Genomic DNA, 19,348 nt, shown 5'->3' on the forward strand with positions numbered 1-19,348 from the left:
GTGTTTGATTCCAAACCTCAGTGGGTAAACCAAAGAAAGGAGTGATCTATCCATCCACTCTGGACTTCACCGCCTCACGACCAACAGTTGTGAAAACAGGCAAGTGATTTTTGACAAGACGATTCAAGCATTGAGAATTAAAAGGCTCTGTTTCGTGCATGAAGCGGTGAATAAATAATCTGATGGATTGGCCATCTCTGTATGGTGGCATACAAAGGATAAGTGGTGTAAAGTAGAAAATGGTTTAATGGATGGATGTTAAAGGTGACATCGGAGGAAACCCCAATCTTTCTGTGTTTAAGTGCTATAATCGGGTCCCCGGTGCCGTCTAGAAACCCAGGAAACATGAAAAATAAGAACCTAGTAAGTTTGTTCTGGTGTGCCTTTCCCTGCAAGGATGTGAGAAAACGTCTCGGTTACGTATGTAACCTCTGTTCCCTTTCTGTCGGTCTCTCGACGTTGTGTCGAACCGACAGATGGGGTTCGCCCCTGAGAACCTATCATCTTCTGACTATTTTGAAAAGGCCAATGAAATTGGCGAATGAAATTTGCATGCCGGGCTCCGCCCCCGGATATCCGGGTATAAAAGGGGAGCCGGCGTGCTCATTCATTCACCTTTTGTGCTGAGGAGCCTGAGAGCATCTCACGATCGCTGCAGCGGACGGCTAATGTTGTGGCATGAGGGACACAACGTCTCGTTCCCTCCATCAGGGAACAGAGGTTACATACGTAACCGAGACGTTCCCTTTCTGTCTGTCTCTCGACGTTGTGTCGAACCGACAGATGGGGTTCCTATTGAAAACGCCACAGCACTAAGCCGCGTCACAATCTCTAGCGAAGCGACATTGACCGGCCTGGGCGAGCCACACGTGAGCGCTATCACGAAATTTGTAACCTTCCAGTGGGCAGGCAGGGGCTCCCAGAGCTTTTGGCAAAGATGAGTAGCCCCTGCCCTCGGCCACCACAGACGGAGGCCTTGTTCTCTAAACGAGAAGCCGTCCGGTACCGTAGGGCTACTGGGTAAGCGCTGAGTGGTCTGGACGTGCGCTACGGAGACCACTTCCCACCAAAGGGGGGAATACAGTGGAGACACCAACATGGTCTCACCAAATAGGGGAGAACTCATGGGAGGTATGTGCGGAATGCCGCAAGGTGGATGTCCACCTGGGGGAGGTCATGGGTTGCCACGCGGGGAACCCTCTCATGACGACATCTCAGACGGAACCACCCTAGTGGGGGGTTACTACGTGTGGGGCACTAGGTCCGGTTAGAGCTATATGTAATAACTCAGCTTGATACCCGGCCATAGGCGGCAGGGCTGCTCCGCCGAGCCCGCCGCCCTGAGTGCTTATTGATGGATGGACGGACTGCCTATTCTTCACCCTTGGGGAAAGAAGGGAGGCAGCCCATAGCGCACTGATCCACCTAGGAAGGGGAATGGCGCTATGCGCAAGCGTACGCCCTACGACTGCTGGTCTCACCTGTTGGCAAGACTCGAGCTGCCGACTCCCCACGGAGGTTGCAAGCCTCTGCGAGGTATAGCGTAGCCCAACCCGCAACTCTACAGATGTCTGCCAGAGAGGCGCACTGAGCCGATGCCCACGAGGAGGCCACACCCCGAGCGGAGTGTACCGTCACTCAAATGGGCAAGGGCTAGGATCGGCACGCCGTAGTGACGGCGTGTGCGATCCAGCGCGACAACTCTCCTCGGAGACAGCACTCCCGTTGCTGACCTCCATAACAGACAAGAGCTGCTCAGGGCCTTGAAGCCCTCCATGTGGTTCGAGTAGAGGCGCAATGCGCTTACTGGACACCCCACGTACAGGTTGGGTCTTTCTCCCAGTGTGGGAGCGCCTGCAAGTTCACCACATAGTTCCCAAAGGGGGGCGGCGGAACTTTGGGCACGTAAGTCGGCCGGGATCTCAGGATCACGTGAGAGTCACCGGGCCTGAATTTTTGCAATCGGTGGACACGGAATGCTTGCAGGTGCCTCACCCTCTGGATGGACTCGAGCCCCAGCAGGAGAGCCAACCCCCCTCGCAGAACGAGGAAGGGGGCTCTCCGCAGGGCCCGAAAAAAGGGGACCCAAAAGTCCACCTTAAGGTCCCAAGAGGGTACGGGGCGCGGACGAGGCCTTAGCCCCTCGCGCCCTAGAGGAACCTAATAATCAGGTCATGCCACCCCAGAGGCTCACCAGCAACTGGTACGTGATAACCGCGACAGCGGGTACCCACGCTCCAATGTGGAAGGGGAGATTACTCCCCAGCCTCTCCTGCAATAGGACAGCACGTTCCTGAGCGAGCAATTCCGAGGGTCTTCTCCTCGAGAAGAGCACCAGGACGAGAATGGGCGCCACTTAAAGGCATCCAGCCTTGTGGACATGGCCCTTGCCTGAGTGATAGTCTCCACCACTGTGGGGGGTAGATCATCCAGGAACTCCTCGTCCCATCCAGGAGCCAGACCCAAAGATCCGGCTCGAATGCCACAACGTGCCCATCCCCTGCGAGTAGGCCCTTCGCCAGGGGATTTGGCCAGGGGGAGTTGTCGTCAGTAGTATTAGCTCCGAGGACCAAGTGTAGTTGGGTCCGTAGGCGCAACTAGCAGCACTTGATACTCCCTTCCCAGACCTTGCACAGGACCTGCGCAATGAAGCTCACTGGGGGAAAGCGTACTTCCGCTTTTCCGGCGGCCAGCTGCGCGCTAGGGCCTCCGTGTCGAGGGGGGGCCTCGTCCAGGGAGTGCCCAGCGGTACTGGGTGGTGATCAGGGAGGCAACAGGTCCACCTGTGCCCGCCCAAACCACACCCAAGCCGGCCCGCAGGGGTGGAGTCGTCACTTCCCACGAGGTGTCAACTGACGAGAGAGCGCTTGGCTGTCTGGTTCAGGACACCCGGTGGGCGTGTGACATGCAGGGGCTTTGCCACCTGCTGTCTCCACGGGAGGAGGCGTTTGGGCGAGTTGCGATGACTGCAGCGAGCGAATGCCACCCTGAGGTTTAGTACGCTACGCCGGTCGTGCTGTCCGGGCTAGTATGCTCGCTCTGCACGAGAGGCCGGAGCCTCATCAGTGCAAGCAGGACAGCTAGCAACTTGAGGGCAGTGATATGCCAACGCAGGCGGGGGCCTGTCCAGCGACCCGACACTACGCGCCCGTTGCACACCGCACCCGCACCCCGTAAGGAGGCGTCTGTCGTTACCACGACCAGCCTCAAGACCTGCCCGGGGTTAGGATGCGACGGCAGCAGGCGTAATGACGATACACCTACTGCCAGTGCGCCACGCTCTCCAGGGAACTCATCTCTGTAGTCAGTGCTGTCGCGGTCCCATGTGCGTCAACCCGAGGGGGACAGGTCACCCCCGAGGACACCATGCCCAGGAGCCTCTGAAACTGATTTCAATTACCTGCCAGGCGATGGCGCAGCTCGACGCACCGTCGAAGCGAGAGTGCTGAGGGCTGCTTTATACTCGCCATTGCGTGCCGCCATGACGCAACGTCGAGTTTCCGAACACAATCTTTCAGAGGTTGAGAGTGGCTGCAAGTGGGACCCAGAGAGAGACCTCTCCTTGTGAGAAGGCGGGCACTAGGCCCCCGAAGGGGCCCAGAAGGTGTTGGGACGCGGCAGGGTCCGCCCCAGTCCGACCATCCAGCTACCAATGCTGGGTCGGGCCCGATGGTTCAATCTCTCTAGGTGGTCCTTCTCTCGACGTCTTCCTCCGGGGGGCCACCTGCGGGGGCACCAGAACCGGAGTCGACGCTGGAGAAGGCCGGGGCTGCTGGGGGGCAGACCACATGCGAGACCTCGACGGCCGAAAGCGGCCGGGTCACAGCAGGCCGGTCTGTTTCTACACTGTCAAAAGGCTGCTGGAGCAGTCCTTGACAGCGCCACCAATCAGCCGACCTTGTGAGAGGGGAGTCGGGAAAGTGGCCTTTCTCGACATCGCCCACCTGCGCAAGATTGAGTCAGAGGCGTCTTTCCAGGCCACTGATGTGGACATCGTTTGACCCAGCCTGCGCTGCCACCGTGGTCCCCGGAGGGCCAGGCGGCGGCACTACTTGGGTCTGTCTTACCCCGTGGGGCTCTCTTTAGCGCCCTGGCCTGCAGGATGGCCATGGCGTAAGAGTGGTGGCAGCTTGGCCCACGGCACTGCCAGCCTCAACACCAGAGATGTCGAGACCTTACATGCCCTGGACGGTGAGTCTAGGTCAAGCTCCCCAGGTGGCCGCCGTCTGCGGATACCCGCGACTGCATGCTCCACCCAGGGTGCATTGACATAGTCCCTAGCTGCCTCCCCGCCCCGAGGGAAGAGAGGGCGATAGAGTCAGCTAGACGGAGACGCGCTGAAGGGGGCGCTCCAGGTCTTACTGAAGTCCTTATGCAGCTCGGTAAAACTTGGCACTTGAGCCGGGCACGGCTTGGAGTCGCGCCCAGGCCCAATGTGCGAAGTACCCAGCCGCGAGCGCCAGGGCTGCGGCGCACCGCAATCCGACACTCACGGCGGTCCGAGCGAGCATGGCTGACATCTTGACGTCTGCTCTCACCTGTGCTCGACCTCCCGAAGGAAGGGAGCTTCAGGGAATCGCCAGAGTCTGCTGTTAGCAGGTCGCGCTCCGATGTTGCAAGAGACACCTCATCTCCACGGCTCGTGTCCGAGCGCGTGGCTGAGGAATAAGATGGCTTAGGACCATCCTTGGGGAACTGCTAAACAAGCGAGACGGGGCACGAGCGGTCCGCGAGCCGGCCGGCTGACGGATTAACGCTCACGATAATCCCCACATCACCCTCGCTGCTCGCCGCCGCTGACGGCAGGGCCGTAGCCGCTGCGGTCACAGAACGGGAAGCAAACGAGGTGTTGGCCGGATCTTACAGAACACAGCCACCGTGACGCAACATCTGAATAGCCATCTGCCCGCAGTGATGCAACGTCTGAATAGCCATCCGCGCGCAGTGCGGGCAGGACGAATCCACGAGGCTGCCACAGTGGTCGGACCCCCGAACACCTGCGGCAACCACCGTGTCCGTCCCCGTCCTCGATGAGTGTACTGCACCCAAGAGATCAGCGGGCAATGCCACGCTGAGGAAATTGCTCTTTTAGAAAAATACCTCTGGAACTGCCAGGACGCCCAGGGGAATCTCCGCTGCACCGCGTCATAGAATTCGGCAATTCGAAGAATGTCATCAGATGCGAAGGCTCCGAAGAACAAAAGGTGAATGAATGAGCACGCCGGCGGCTCCTCTTTTATACCCGGATATCCGGGGGCGGAACCCGGCATGCAAATTTCATTCGCCAATTTCATTGGCCTTTTCAAAATAGTCAGAAGATGATAGGTTCTCAGGGGCGAACCCCATCTGTCGTTTCGACACAACGTCGAGAGACCGACAGAAAAGGAACTAGCTTTTCTTATTATTTTCTTAGCATCTTATTATATTGTAAGCGCCCCTTAATCTACACAATTCCACCCACCGCGCTGCCGCCATTGTTGTTTTCGCAAGCGACAGCGGTGTACGTGCCATGGCTAATGTTCATGGAAAACATGCAACATGCAATGTAATCGCTGCTCGGAAGAGACAGGTGTGGATTTATTTTATTTTTACTGGAAATCCATCAGAAACCATCTAAGTTCAAACATAGTAAGAACATGCTTGTTTGCGCGAATCACTTCAAGCTGGAGTACTTTATCAACCTGGGACAGTACAAGCAGCATTAGCTTCAAAGTTCCTCAAGAGTGATCTAGACCAAAGAAGATGGCAACTGAAAGAGACGAAGCTGCCGATGTAAGTAATATTAATCAACAGTCTGAATTGACTTAATGTACCGTATATATAGGAGGATAACGTTAGCATATGAGAGCGAAGGGAGCTGAGTCAGTCATTCTGTAGATTTTAGGCAAGCATACACACACAACATGAGCGCATTAGGATGATATTGTTTGCTGTGACAGATTTTTTTGTTTCCGGACGAATGATTTGAGACGTTTAAAATGAAACTAACTGCAGAGGAGTTCAGGAAATATCATTTAGCTAAACCATCACCGTGGCAGTACTGTTGTGTTGACATGTCGGACGGAAGGGGCTGGGGTGCGCTGTTGCCCATTATCATTTAAAGAGACATGCGCAAAACGGGTTGCTGTGATCATGGCTGTTTTTTACAAGGCAAAAAGGGTTTTGTTTACACAGACATTGAGTGTTTTTATGCAAAATATGTTCCAGACATTTCATGAAGACCCTAATAAATAATACAAACTTGTTGAAAGTGCTCATCCGACGAGTCCTTTACCAAACCTAGTTAAAGTAGTCCTCTTTTCTTTAAGGAAGTTCACATGCTTGTTAGGTTGACTGAGAACAGTTCTCTTTGCAATGGTCTTGATAAAGTAGGAGACAAATATGGCCCCAGCTGAATTACAACAGGGTCCAGTATAGCACCAATTTTGCATGTTTATGTACTATATGGGGCATGTTTGGTTGTTTTATTTTCATTACATAAAAGGAGCTCATGCATGTGCAATCTAATGTATTATAATGCAAGTCAAAAGGCAACTGATTGTAAGCAGATGCATGTTTGTTTTATTTTTTATTATTAAATTAAATTTTGTTTCATAAAAATATGTTTCCAAAGCAGCACCAGAGCCCGTAGTAGCTGCAGAACCCAGCTTTACTACAACAACCTCAGCTCCACCTACAACCACAACGGTGGCATTTCCCAGCACCACCACAGCCCTGCCCATCACAACAGCCAAGCCACAAGTCACTGTGCATAAAGTTCGAGAGGCAGGTGAGCTGAATGATTATTCTCTTGACTGGGATCTGTTCTCTTTCAAACAGTCCTGTACAGTCATATCATGCATTTGATGAGTTCAGCACCTGCAAAGTAATTATCCTGATGGACATTAAACGGTGATATGGATTAAGGGACTCTTATTCATTTTCATCTTCAATTTCTAAAAAACAAAACCATCTATTTCTTATCCAGGCAGCAGTCATCCGTATTTCAGCTCTATAGCACGTAAGTTCTGGAGGCTTTATTTCAAGCCTCAATCAAGCTGTTCTTGTAAATGATTGTGGCTGCTGTTTTTGTCGGTTGTGGTGGATCACTGAACTTAATATTCTCTGACTGTAAAGCTTTCTTTACTTTTGGGTGTAGCTGGTTGTTGGCCTTTCTATCCTTTTAGTTTCTGATGTTGCAGATTCATAGTCATTGCATAGACCCCTTTAGTGCCAATATCACAACTCTATCATTAGAGCTCTGTACAGGCCGCAAATTTAGGCTCTTGCCCAGCCCTTGTCCAACAGCTTATCAAAATTCTCAGCCCAAGTCCGAAATAAGTCTTTGTTTTTTACCTCCCCTCTATATATGCTGTTGCAGCAATTCAAATAGTTCAGTTTGGTTTTTAATGGCAAATTCTTCATGTTACGTGTCTTTAGGAAAATGTATTTCCTAGCTGCTCAGAGCTCCTGAAGCTCTGCGTGCGGTCCAAGTAGAGGCACAGCACGCGTACTAGACACAACACGGAGGGGGTTGGGTCTTCCTCTCTAGTGGGGAGCGCCTGCAGGTTCACCACCTGGTCCCTAAAGGGAGTGGTGGGTCTTTGGGCACGTAGCCGGGCCGTGGGTCTCAGGATAATGTGAGAGTGTCCTGGTCCGATCTCTATGCAATCCGTGGCCACGGACAATGCTTGTAGGTCCCCTACCCTCTTGATGGAGGCGAGCGCCCGCCAGGACCACATTGAGGTCCCAAGAGGGTACAGGGTACGGACAAGCAGGATTCAACCTTCTCGCGCCACTTAGGAACCTAATGATCAGAGACTTCTCACCAACTGGTTCGTTCAGTTTAGAAGGGGAGAGATCGCTCTCTCCCGAAGAGAGGCGGGGCTGCTGGGAAGCAGATTCCACACAGGACCTTGACGGCCGGGTCGTGGGTGGGGCAGGATGTGTTTGATGGCCTCTGTCTGCTTCTTTATCATCAAGAACTGCTGAGAGAAGTCCTCGACCGTATCACCAAACAGCCCACCCTGCGAGATGGGGGCGTCGAGAAAGCGAACCTTCTCGGCATCCCGCATCTGCGCAAGGTTAAGCCAGAGGGGTCTCTTCTGGACCACTAGTGTGGACATCGTCCGCGGCGTCAGCTTGGTCACCCCGGAGGTCGAGGTCAGTGGCGGTGTGGAGTTCCTGCATAAGCCCCGGGTCGGTCCTTCCCTCGTGCAACTCTTTCAACGCCTTGGCCTGGTGTACCTGAAGGATGGCCATAGAGTGAAGAGCCGAGGCAGCTTGACCCGTAGCAGAGAAAGCCTTCAACACCAGGAATGTCAAAAATGTACACGCCTTGGAAGGGAGCCTTGGTCGATCTCTCCAGGTGGCAGCCGCCTGCAGGCACAAATGCACCGCAACGGATCGTTCATTCTTGGGCACATCGACGTAGCCCCTAGCTGCCCCTTCGTCGAGAGTAGTGAGGGTGACCGAGCTAGTCTGACGTGCATGCGCCGAGAAGGGGGCGTTCAAGGTCCTACTAAGCTCCTCATGCACTTCCGGGGCAGAACGTAGCTTAGAGTCGTGCCCGGTCCCGAGAAACCAACTGTCCAACCATGAGTGTTGGGGGAGTGGCGGAACGGTGCACTGCAGCCCAAAATTTGCGGCGGCCCTGGAGAGATTGGTTGACATCTTGACGTCCGCGCGAGACGGGGTGTGAACGGTCCGCGTAATCCCCATATCACCCTCGCAGTAGCATATAAAAGGGGCCGGCATGAATGCAACACGCCGGCTCGGTGTGGCTTTACCATGTGGTCCATGGTGGTGGCTGTTATTTCATCTATGACAACAGCTCTAACTCTCCTTTGAACTGCACCTCGCATTCTGACTCCTCGCCCCTACCTTTCATTCTTCTTTTCCCCAGTCCAACCAAAAAAAGATAAGAAAGATCCATGATTTTGGTATGGTATTTGATATTTGTTGTGATTTGAAAACCACACCCTTTCCGATAAATGGTTTATCAACTCAGCTACTTAAACTCTATATCTGAATGTTCTATCTATACACTGGCTATAGGACAGTCACAGAATGTCCAAGGAAGAGGTCCCATGCAAGGTATGTCGTGCTTTTACACTGTCTTTAGAGCTCACTTCTTATGTCAGTACCTCTAACCATTACATTTGTCTAAAGCATTTAGAGGCAGCTCCATCTATGCCAATAGATTTTCACCCCGAACAAACACAGGTAAACCAGAATCCTGTCACAATCATATTGTCTCGTTGTTCTGTACTGTGTGCAGTGAAGCGATGATCTGTTGTTGTGTGTGATGCTGCTTTAAAGTGGAGTCGGAAATGTCCTGTTCACTATTTCACCAGTGGGAAACTCTGCGAATCACTTTGCAAGATTGCTTCTGTTCTACATGTGTTGTCTTCATAATTATATGTGCAATGTATGGAATCACACACAAAAATTCAATATTTCTGTTAGATACCAGTGTACCCGTGATCTGAAAAATATAATAAAAAAAACTAAGCTTCTCATGTGTTTCGTAAAGGGATGCAAGCCTGGGCAGATGTATAAAGTGGATGTGGTAAAAGAAATGATTCATAATAAGTCCACAAATCAAGTTCGTTTGAACACGTTACATGTTGTCGTAACATTGGATGGCATGAGTTTCACAGGTTCACCTGAAGGCAGCATGAATCTCTTGAAATGTTCCGCAAAATGTTTTGTTTCTTTATTCTGTGGAATCTGCGTTGGGTTGGGCTGTTCTGAGAATATGGCCATTTGATTTGAACTTGAAATCACACTTTATTTGCATTTTAGCTGTGTTCCTTTAAAATGTATTCCTTTATTCATGCTATGGTTATCTTACTAATGGCTGTTTCTGCAACTACAGGCACTATTGACAAAAAAAAATCTAACCCTGTGAATAAGTACACATACAATACATATAAAAATGTCAAAAACATTGCATGTTACATGTTTAGTTTATATTTGTAATTAAATATACAGTAAACCTTGAAAATGTTGAAAGACAAGTTGCGCAAATGAACTTTTTGCTAATATTGCAGCTAATTTTCAGCCAGCAAGGTCCACTACATTAGTCTTGACTCTTAGCATCTTACTATAAATGAATTAAACAGTAACATACATTTAGTTTGAAAATGTAGTTCAGAGTATAGAATTACGAAACTCATAGGACAGAGAATAAATACTGACACAGAAAATATGATATATCTTATATTTTTGGGATCTTGTGATTGAGGTAGTGAGGTGGCCTAATCTGTCAGCAATTCCTGTTTCCATAGAAACTAGACTTGTTTGTCTTTGATTTAATGCCATAATATAAGATTTTTCATCGTTGCATCGAGGACTCAAAAGTGTGGGACAGGCACATTTACTTAAAAAAGTCACAAAAATGATCAGTAAACAATACAAAAAAATGTAAGATGCTGTACATTAATATGTATATTAAACTATTCCATTTCAAATAATTACAAAAATATATATTTTTACGTGTCTCTTAACATTGTGTGAGTTGTGTGACATGAACAAAAGTTGATATTAAATCACATTAATCATGAATTATATTTTTCGTTAAGCTGTGTTATGACACTGTGAATATGAAACATTTTGACATAAATCTAAAATTTCACTGCTGGGACTTAAAAGTGCCCGTAGTTGCAGAAACACCCTAATAACATTGTTATTTGTATTATAACTCTGTGAGTTCTTAGTCGGTTTGTGGCTTCGGTGACAAGTGGCACAGTTACAAACATTCACTGTAAAACTAAAATGTGCTTTTAAATTGAACAGATTTGGTATGATGAGTTAATAGACAGGCAAGTTTGAACAGCTTACTTTGGCGTGTTTATTTCTGTTGTAAATGCCTTCATCATGTACTGTGTTCTGTCAGTCAAATGTGGCTTATCTTTGTATATATGACACAGATGTGCAGAGATCAGAAACAAGCAGCGCCGTCCGCAGACAGCCAAAGGTTCCCTCAGGTTCAGGTGAATCATCCATCCATTTCAAACACACCCATGACAGCCATGCAACAGATATTAGAACCTGCTTTCCTCACTCTTGTCTATTTGACATTGTTATGCAGTTTATAGACGTGTTCAGTCGTCGCAGCAGACAGCACTCTCTAATCCTGGTGAGTATCAGCGTATACATCATAAATGGCTAGTATTACTTTTAAAGCACAAAAACTTTTGGAAATGCTAAACATTTTTTAAGAATACTACAAATTATGATCTAACTAAATTGACATCTCATATTCAGTATATCGGCACTGTCCTTCTGAAACCTTGTACATCCAAATTCACTATTTCTCAGGAACAGGAAAAAACACTGTGCGCTTTTTAAATGATTAAATACTGTGTTGTAAAAGTTGACTTTAAATTGGTTTTATATATTTTCAAAACCCGGTGTCAAACAAGTAATAGGGTAACTAATAATAATCATGAAATATGGAGATACAAGGTTTCAGAAGGACAACAGCAATATACTGTACATATACAGTATGTGTGTGTGTGTGTGTGTTTAGATCAGAGTAAAGCCTCTCTTTAGGTTTGTTCTAGACGAAATGTAAACATTTTTGAAGGGATCCTGAGACTTGAATACATTGTAATAGCTGTACACTACTAGCATCGATAGGGGCTTTTAAACCTGACATTCAAGTGTGCTCTAATACAGAATAAATAACCAAACCGCAAGAATCTTGTTACAGTATTCGCAATGTATTTACTAAGGTATACTATAGGGGTGGATGATAGTGTCTTAAATAGTCTTAAAGATAGAGGTTTAAAGCTGTGATTAAGTGATATGTTTACTCGTTCTACTTTTATGGCAGGCAGGCATGTGTCAAGACGACATACCGCCACCCACGTCCCAGTGTATTTACTTATATATTAACATTACATTCTTTTACTTATATATTTACATCGATGGAAAACGTCTTGGTTACGTATGTAACCTTGGTTACCTGATGGAGGGAACGAGACGTTGTGTCGAGACTGACAGAATGGGGTTCGACTTGAGAACCTATCATCTCCGATTCTACTTTGAAAAGGCCAATGAACTTGGCGAATGGGACGACATGCCAGACTCTGCCCCATACATACGGGTATAAAAGGGAAGATGGCGTGCCCATTCATTCACCTTTTTTGTCAAGGAATGCGTGGTGGAAGAACCCAAGTGCAGGCAGACACAGGGATGAAAGGGTTAACAATAAGTTTAATCAACAATAAACACTAAACAAAAACCCACAAGGGAGTAAAACAGGACAAGATAAATAATAGTGACAACCAGGACACGGACTAACTAGACTGGGAAAAATAAATACTAAGGACAAGACTAACTCACCAAAAACACAAGGTAACAAGAACTTGACACGATGCAATAATTATCCACGGAATACAAAGCATATAACGTACAAAGTACAATGAACGAGCACAGGACAATGAACACGAGGATGTTTTAAAGGGGAACAAACACAGGATAATTAACAAGGGGCAGGTGTAGGTAATGAAACACTAATGGGAAGGCTAACGAGACAAAAGGGCGGGAAACACCGACGAGACACGAGAAAGCACATGGCAAGTCAATATCAAAACAAAGCCATGTCTTTCTCACACAAAACCTAAGGCTATGACATGACTCCGCTGCAAGACCAAGAATAAACATGACATGATAGCAGAATCATGACATTTTTGGGCTGAGGAACTTGAGAGGCGCTCTCGTTTGCTGCAGCGGGCCGGAACAGCGCTTGTGGCATGATGGACACAACGTCTCGTTCCCTCCATCAGGGAACCGCGGTTACATACGTAACCGAGACATTCCCTTTCTGTTGGTCTCTTGACTTTCGGGCCAGCTGCAACATCTGCCATGAACAAACGCCACCTGGCGGTTGACGTACGCTAGGGCAGCTATGCTGTCTGCAGCATGTGCTTGCGCCAAATGGGAGGCAGGGGCCTCTACATCACAAGGCAAGCTTTCAGCAACTCCAGGCAATTGGATTGCCACTGCAGGCGGGGGCCCGTCCAGCTCCCCGACACTGCCTGCCGGTTGCACACAGCACCCCAACCAAGCTGGGAGGCGTCTGCTGTACCACGGCACGCCTACCAATTGCTCTAACGGGACTCCAGCCCGGACTGGGACATTGTCTTTCCGAGAGGTTAGGGTGTGCCGGCAGATAGACGTGATGGGAACACGCCTTGTGCCGGTGTGCCACGCTCTCCAGGGTACCCGACTCTGAAGCCACTGCTGTAGCGGTCTTATATGCATCAACCTAAGCGGCATGAGTGCCGACAAGGACGCTATATGCCCCAGGAGCCTCTGAGTGTTCCAGGGCGACCACTGACTGTTGCCTGACAAGGGCCAGGCAGCACAGCATCGACTGAGCACGCTCTCGCGAGGCATGCTGTATGGTAACCAGAGGTGGGTAGAGTAGCCCAAAATTTTACTCAAGTAAAAGTACTGTTACTTCAGAATAATATGACTCAAGTAAAAGTAGAAAGTAGTCATCCAAATAATTAGAAAGTAGTCATCCAAAAGAGTATAAAAAGAACTCAAGTACTGAGTACCTGTTGAGTAACCTCTGATTTAAAATAGCTTAAATTAAAAGATTCAAGTACTTCAAAGATAAAATAATAAAAAATAAATAAGCACAAGTAACAAAAATTTCTAAATTTGTATACTTTCTTACCAGGGTCTGCAGGCAGTACTAGAACAAGGCAGCCATAAACTCTCTCTCTCTGTGTGTGTGTGTGTGTGTGTGTGTGTGTTTGCGTATATATATATATATATATATATATATATATATATATAGGAAATGTTTAAAATATGTGTAACCTAAAAGACAAACATTCGCCTATCCACAGCAAATAAAATACAAATAAAGAAAAGAGAATAAATTTAGGAAACGTACATGTTTCCTCAAGTTGGATGTTGAGTTTTTGAATGCTGAAATTTCCGTTTGTTTTGGTAGACACAGAAGACACCGCATAATGTAGCTGCTGTTACTCACTTTTACTAAGGTAAACATGCTTTCAACATGAGGCCAGGGGTCTTCCTCCTCGTCTGTTTCTGCATTGCCGACGGATAATTCTGACATTTTTGTTTTGCTACCTACGACCATACGACTGCAAAGCTAACCCGTCCCGCCGCTGAGATGGAGTATGGTCATGTGACGAGACTGCGCAGCACAACTACGTTTGATTGGTGAAACACGCCTTGGTAGAGCCTTTAGCGAAAATCTCTCTCTCTCTGTCAAAATAAAACATTAAAATGAGGCGTACATGGGGGGAATAAAACAATGATACGTAGAATACCAAATAGGTAAAACGTAACGAGCTCATTGTAGCATAATGTAGCGGAGTAAGAGTACAGTTTCCTTTTCAAAAATCTACTCAAGCAAAAGTAAAAAGTATAGTGATTTAAAACTACTCCTAGAAGTATAATTTTTTTTAAACTTACTTAAGTAAATGTAACAGATTAAATGTAACTCGTTACAACCCACCTCTGATGGTAACAGAGTCTAGTTCCATACCGGGAGAAGAGGTGCTCGGACAGGGGAGGGCATGCTCTTGTCCTGGTTGACCCGTAGACCCAATCGGTCCCTCTGCGTAGGCCACATATCCCACAAGTGCCAAGATAGGTCAGTCGTTAAGATAGTTAGCATACGCACGCCCTGCTCCCGGGGGAGTTAGGGCAGCGTCCGTGACCTTTGTGAAGGCACTCCAGGCAACCGAAGTGACGGCGCGCACACTGGGTCTGACAATGTCAACTCTTGTGGTCCAAGAGAGACACCGCTGGCTCAATTCTGCGCAGATGGGAGGCGTCGAGAGTCTGCTTTCTTGATGCACCCATTGCACAGCGTGGGCTGCTTGGTGATACCGCCAAAGACTTTCGAGTCTTTTGACGAAATAGCAGACGGAGGCCATCAGCCTCTCCGCCGCGACCCAGCCCCCAGACATCGTGACCGAGGAACTAGCGGTGAGATCTGCTTCATTGCCCCCCGTGGGGGGAGGTTTTGGGCAGCACGGCTGTCCCGCCAGGGTCAGAGCCCTGGGGGGGCGAGTGGGTCTGCTGACTTACCTGCCTTAAGTCTTCCCTGCCGAACGCACCGTCGCGTGGAGAGTGCGAAGGGCTGCGGAAGTTGCATGTCACAACATCGAATTGAGGCTGTTGCATGCTGTGGGCACCCAGGGAGAAGGAAGCTCTCCTGGAGACCAAGTGGGCACCAGGCCCTAAGAAGGGCCCGGCTTGATGTGGGACGTGGCGAGGATCATCAATTGTGGCTCGACAGCGATCTCGTGGCCGGAGCTGCGCCCGATGTCCTGGGTCTCCCCTGGTGACTCCTGCCAGCCGCTTCCTGGCGGGGAGTTGATATCCACTGTTGAAACCTCCATCCGCGGGGGGCCACCTGAGGAGGGGGCACCGGAGCCTGGGACAGAGGTACGGAGGGGCGGGGCTGCTGGGATGCAGACGCACCTCGACACCCTAGTCTGTCGAAACCCATAGGGGACAGGTTTGGTGAGCATGACGGGGCCTGGGTGGTCTGCGGCAGTAATGCGACGGAGTTACGCCCACCGGGACTCCCATATCCGCCGCAGCCAGCTTAATAGCAAACGGTGTCGTGGCCGTGTCCAACGAACATGGTCAGCTGTGACCGCAATACCGTTAGCACAAAGCTACTTCAGCATGCCGGAGCATGTTAGGTACCGACAGAAAGGGAACACATGTACCTCGCTGTAGCATTAAGGAACCATTTGACAAAGTATTTTGACTTAAAACAAAATGGCAGCCTCAGAGTACAAATATTTTTTCAAAGTTTATAAATACTTACACTATTTTTTATTTCACATTTTCAAAGTCAATGCCATTGATATTTTAAGCCATACATCTCTCTTCCCTTTAAAAAGTATTAAGTGGACGAAAGAGACACATCCATTTATGAGGGTTTAATCCGTCTCTTTTGTCCACATGAGACCACTTCTGTCCTGGCGAGGGTTTATGGGCTATTTTAGATCTTTCGATCGAATGGATTAAATAAGCACTTGCGATTTACATATGATCATAATGTGAGTTGACAAAAAATATGTATTTCTGCTTTGAGGGAGTGTCCAAAAAGGTACATTCAAACAAACAATCCACCAAACCGTCATTAATCCAAACTGAAAATAATGCAAGAATTAGTATGCAAACGAATCTCACAGAGTTTGTGTGATAGCTGCACACATTTGAATTAACATACTCGTTTTCAAGACTTTTATAGAATTTTATAAAACTGGAAATGTATGTCTCACCAATAGGATTGTTTATCGTTTATGTATTTTTACTACTAAAAAAGAGTGGTTGACTACTAAAAGCTGCGTTTTTATTGATTTTTCAACTTCCTGTGAACTGTAATTTGTGATCGTTTTTATTTTTGTATTCTGACACATTTCCTGATGAAATGGAATTTCAAATGAGAAAATTGCTTGCATTTTTCACTTTGAATTGATTGGTTTGTTTAAAAAGAGCTGTTGCATTTTGAAATGGAACTAGTCTGGCAGCAGACTGAGACTTGAATGGCATGAGTTAACGGATGCTTCGCCCAAACCATCTAATTTATATCATTTGAGATGAAAAGTCATTTCAGGGCGCAAGTGATTATGAGGGTACATGAATTTAAAAATAGAATGACCCTCATTGATAAACTGCTTATTTTAAATGCTGCAATATTTCATGAAAAAAATAAGAATTGTAATTTTTTATTTCACTGGGACTTTAACGTTAATGTCTGGATCACCCTCTATCTCCCATCTAGTGAATTATGTGTTATTTTATTAAATTTGCGAACAAGTGGCTTATATGTGACCCTGGACCACAAAACCAGTCTTATGGGTAATTTTTTCAAAATTGAGATTTATACACCACATGAAAGCTGATTAAATACGCTTTCTATTGATATATGGTTTGTTATGATAGGACAATATTTGGCCGAGATACAATCATTTAAAATTCTGGAATCTGAGGGTGGGAAAAATCAAAATATTGAGAAAATCATCTTTAAAGTTTTCCAGAAGTAGTCCTTAGCAACGCATATTACTAATGATCGGAAATAAATGAAACTTACACCATTGATTTACCACAACTTAAACTTTATACACACAAAATTTCATAACAATAATTTACCAAGAACATATAAAATGCAGTGAAAACTTTGTATTGCTTCATGGCATTATTTTTCATAACGGAGTCGAAGTGGTCCAAACATTGATTGAATTGGTCGTCTTCCGGGGCATCCTCTTTTGTCAAGCCGGTCTCTGGACATTCCGTATCATCTTCCGAATTATTTGCAAAAAAATCATTTACTAGGTTCGTTAAATAATTGCTGTCATTAGCATTTAGATTGAGCAAACGCGCTATTTCAGAATCCATGTTTTGAACCGCGATCATGACGGATTGTGTACGCTCCGCACGTGACAAAATTGGCAGCCAATTAGAGACGCTATAGCAGGCCGTTGCTAAGAAGAAACAGGTTTGTTTTAACACTCTCGATTGGCTTACCCATGTAATGACATAGAAGAGAGTAGATGAACTTGAAAGCGGAAACTGTAAACCTTAGAAAGATACCAAACATGAATGAATAGTTCTCATAGAGCGGACAGCAGCGAGTTAAGTTTGTACGCATGTTTCGGACCATTTTTTCTTCACGATATTGAGGGATCCACTCACAAAAATGATGTTTTAATATATTTACGTTAGGAAAGTTACAAAATATCTTCATGAAACATGATCTTTACTTAATATACTAATGATTTTTGGCATAAAATAAAAATTGATCATTTTGACCCAAACAATGTATTTTCGGCTTTTGCCAGAAATATACCCGTGCGACTTACGACTGGTTTTGTGGTCCAGGGTCACATATGAGTGGGCAGGACTCTTTGGATTCTAAAGCGGATTTGATTGGATGAAAACTTTGACGAGCGGCAGAAGTGTAGCGGGATGTCATGGAATTTCTAGATTTGTTTGAGGGCACGTGCCAGACTGTTAGTTTTGAACGGTTATATCTTCTAAACGCGAATTTGGTCAGCGCTCAATGCTGTAGTATATCAGTTTATTGATGTCCTTAAGACTCACTCATTAATAATAAAGGAAAGAACTTTCAGTTTGACTTTAAAGGTGCCATAAGCCATTTCAGAAAACTGTTGAAAATTAAATGAATTTGAATTTGAAATGCAATCAAGATAACATCTGTACTCATAGTTTTCTAAAGCTGATTTAGGGTTATTTTTGCACAGGTATCTTTCAATTTTAGGTTCTTTCTAACCTAATTCCATAGGCTGTATTACACAGTGAGTTCTTCTCATATTTGTCAGCAATCGGCTGTATGAAATGTAAGATGACCTATTTGGGTCGGGGTGGCTGCGTTAATTGTTTTTTTTTCATTACACATCAATTAGAATGAACATGTTAAATGGACAGCCCTAGATTTAAGTGACAATATTCTCAACTGCAGGGAGACTTTAGTGTCATTTGACAAAATGTTGAATTACATTCAAATTAAAGATGACCTTTTCAGGTCTGGGTGATTGACAATAATGTGCCATCCACCGATAAGGTTTTTAGTTTTAAGAGAAACTAGTAGTTTTAAGTAGAAATAGTACCAATGTGATTTTGCAGTTTTGATTTGAATCATCTATTGACATTTGAACGACATCTAGCCTTCAGTAAATACAAAGTATAGCGTGTCTTTAACCCGAGAGCCAATCCAAGCAATGCAGGTGAGTGTCAATGCCGTGTACAACTGTAGATCAATGTGTTTGTCTGAGTGTGTTTTCATGAACACGGATGACCCTGCTGAAAGTCATCTGATGGTTGTCTCTCTGTCATCCGTTGTAAGTACTTCCTTGCTTTCTCTATCCAGCACTTGCAAGAAGAGATTCGCCAAATCCTGCAAACACAGACTGGTTCTCTGGCAGCAGGAGACCAACAGGTAACATAGTCATGATCAATAATATTTTACAGTCCTGTTTCCCATGTACATAGTGTGTTCTTATTACAGTAAATATAATAACTATAATATGGAAGGCAAACCCTGCCAAATTTAAATAAACAAATTAAACGATGAAAATGAAAACCAGATTAACAATTTCATTATAAACTGCGTTGTGTCACAAAATGTGCCGAGATGAAAAATTTTATGAAAAGATTTTATTTTCATTTCTACACTGACAATGTGTCAAATTGAAAAAGAAAATGCAATTTGTGATTTGACATTTCATTTTCATTAAAACCTCGAGGCAAGACTGCCAATATGAAAATGAAAAGGCAAATGTGAAAAAGAAATTGAAAAAACATTTTTTACAAAGGTTGTAATTAATGCTCA

At 46.4% G+C, this 19,348-nt stretch overlaps 1 protein-coding gene across 2 annotated transcripts in view; it reads left to right on the forward strand.

Moving 5' to 3' along the window:
* The window catches only part of vit (vitrin), a 60,847-nt gene that overhangs the window by 18,134 nt on the left and 23,365 nt on the right, over positions 1–19,348 (forward strand). The window contains exons 6-13 of one of the 2 annotated variants that reach the window (XM_079473731.1): positions 22–99; positions 6,617–6,769; positions 6,968–7,000; positions 9,037–9,075; positions 9,151–9,204; positions 10,914–10,976; positions 11,075–11,122; positions 18,887–18,955. In XM_079473731.1, the coding sequence (XP_079329857.1) occupies positions 22–99; positions 6,617–6,769; positions 6,968–7,000; positions 9,037–9,075; positions 9,151–9,204; positions 10,914–10,976; positions 11,075–11,122; positions 18,887–18,955 (537 nt within the window). The remainder of the gene's footprint in view (positions 1–21; positions 100–6,616; positions 6,770–6,967; positions 7,001–9,036; positions 9,076–9,150; positions 9,205–10,913; positions 10,977–11,074; positions 11,123–18,886; positions 18,956–19,348) is intronic. The other variant, XM_079473732.1, reaches the window with a different exon arrangement.

The sequence above is a fragment of the Barbatula barbatula genome, assembly GCF_947034865.1.
Source record: "Barbatula barbatula genome assembly, chromosome: 14".
Taxonomy (NCBI): Eukaryota; Metazoa; Chordata; class Actinopteri; order Cypriniformes; family Nemacheilidae; genus Barbatula; species Barbatula barbatula.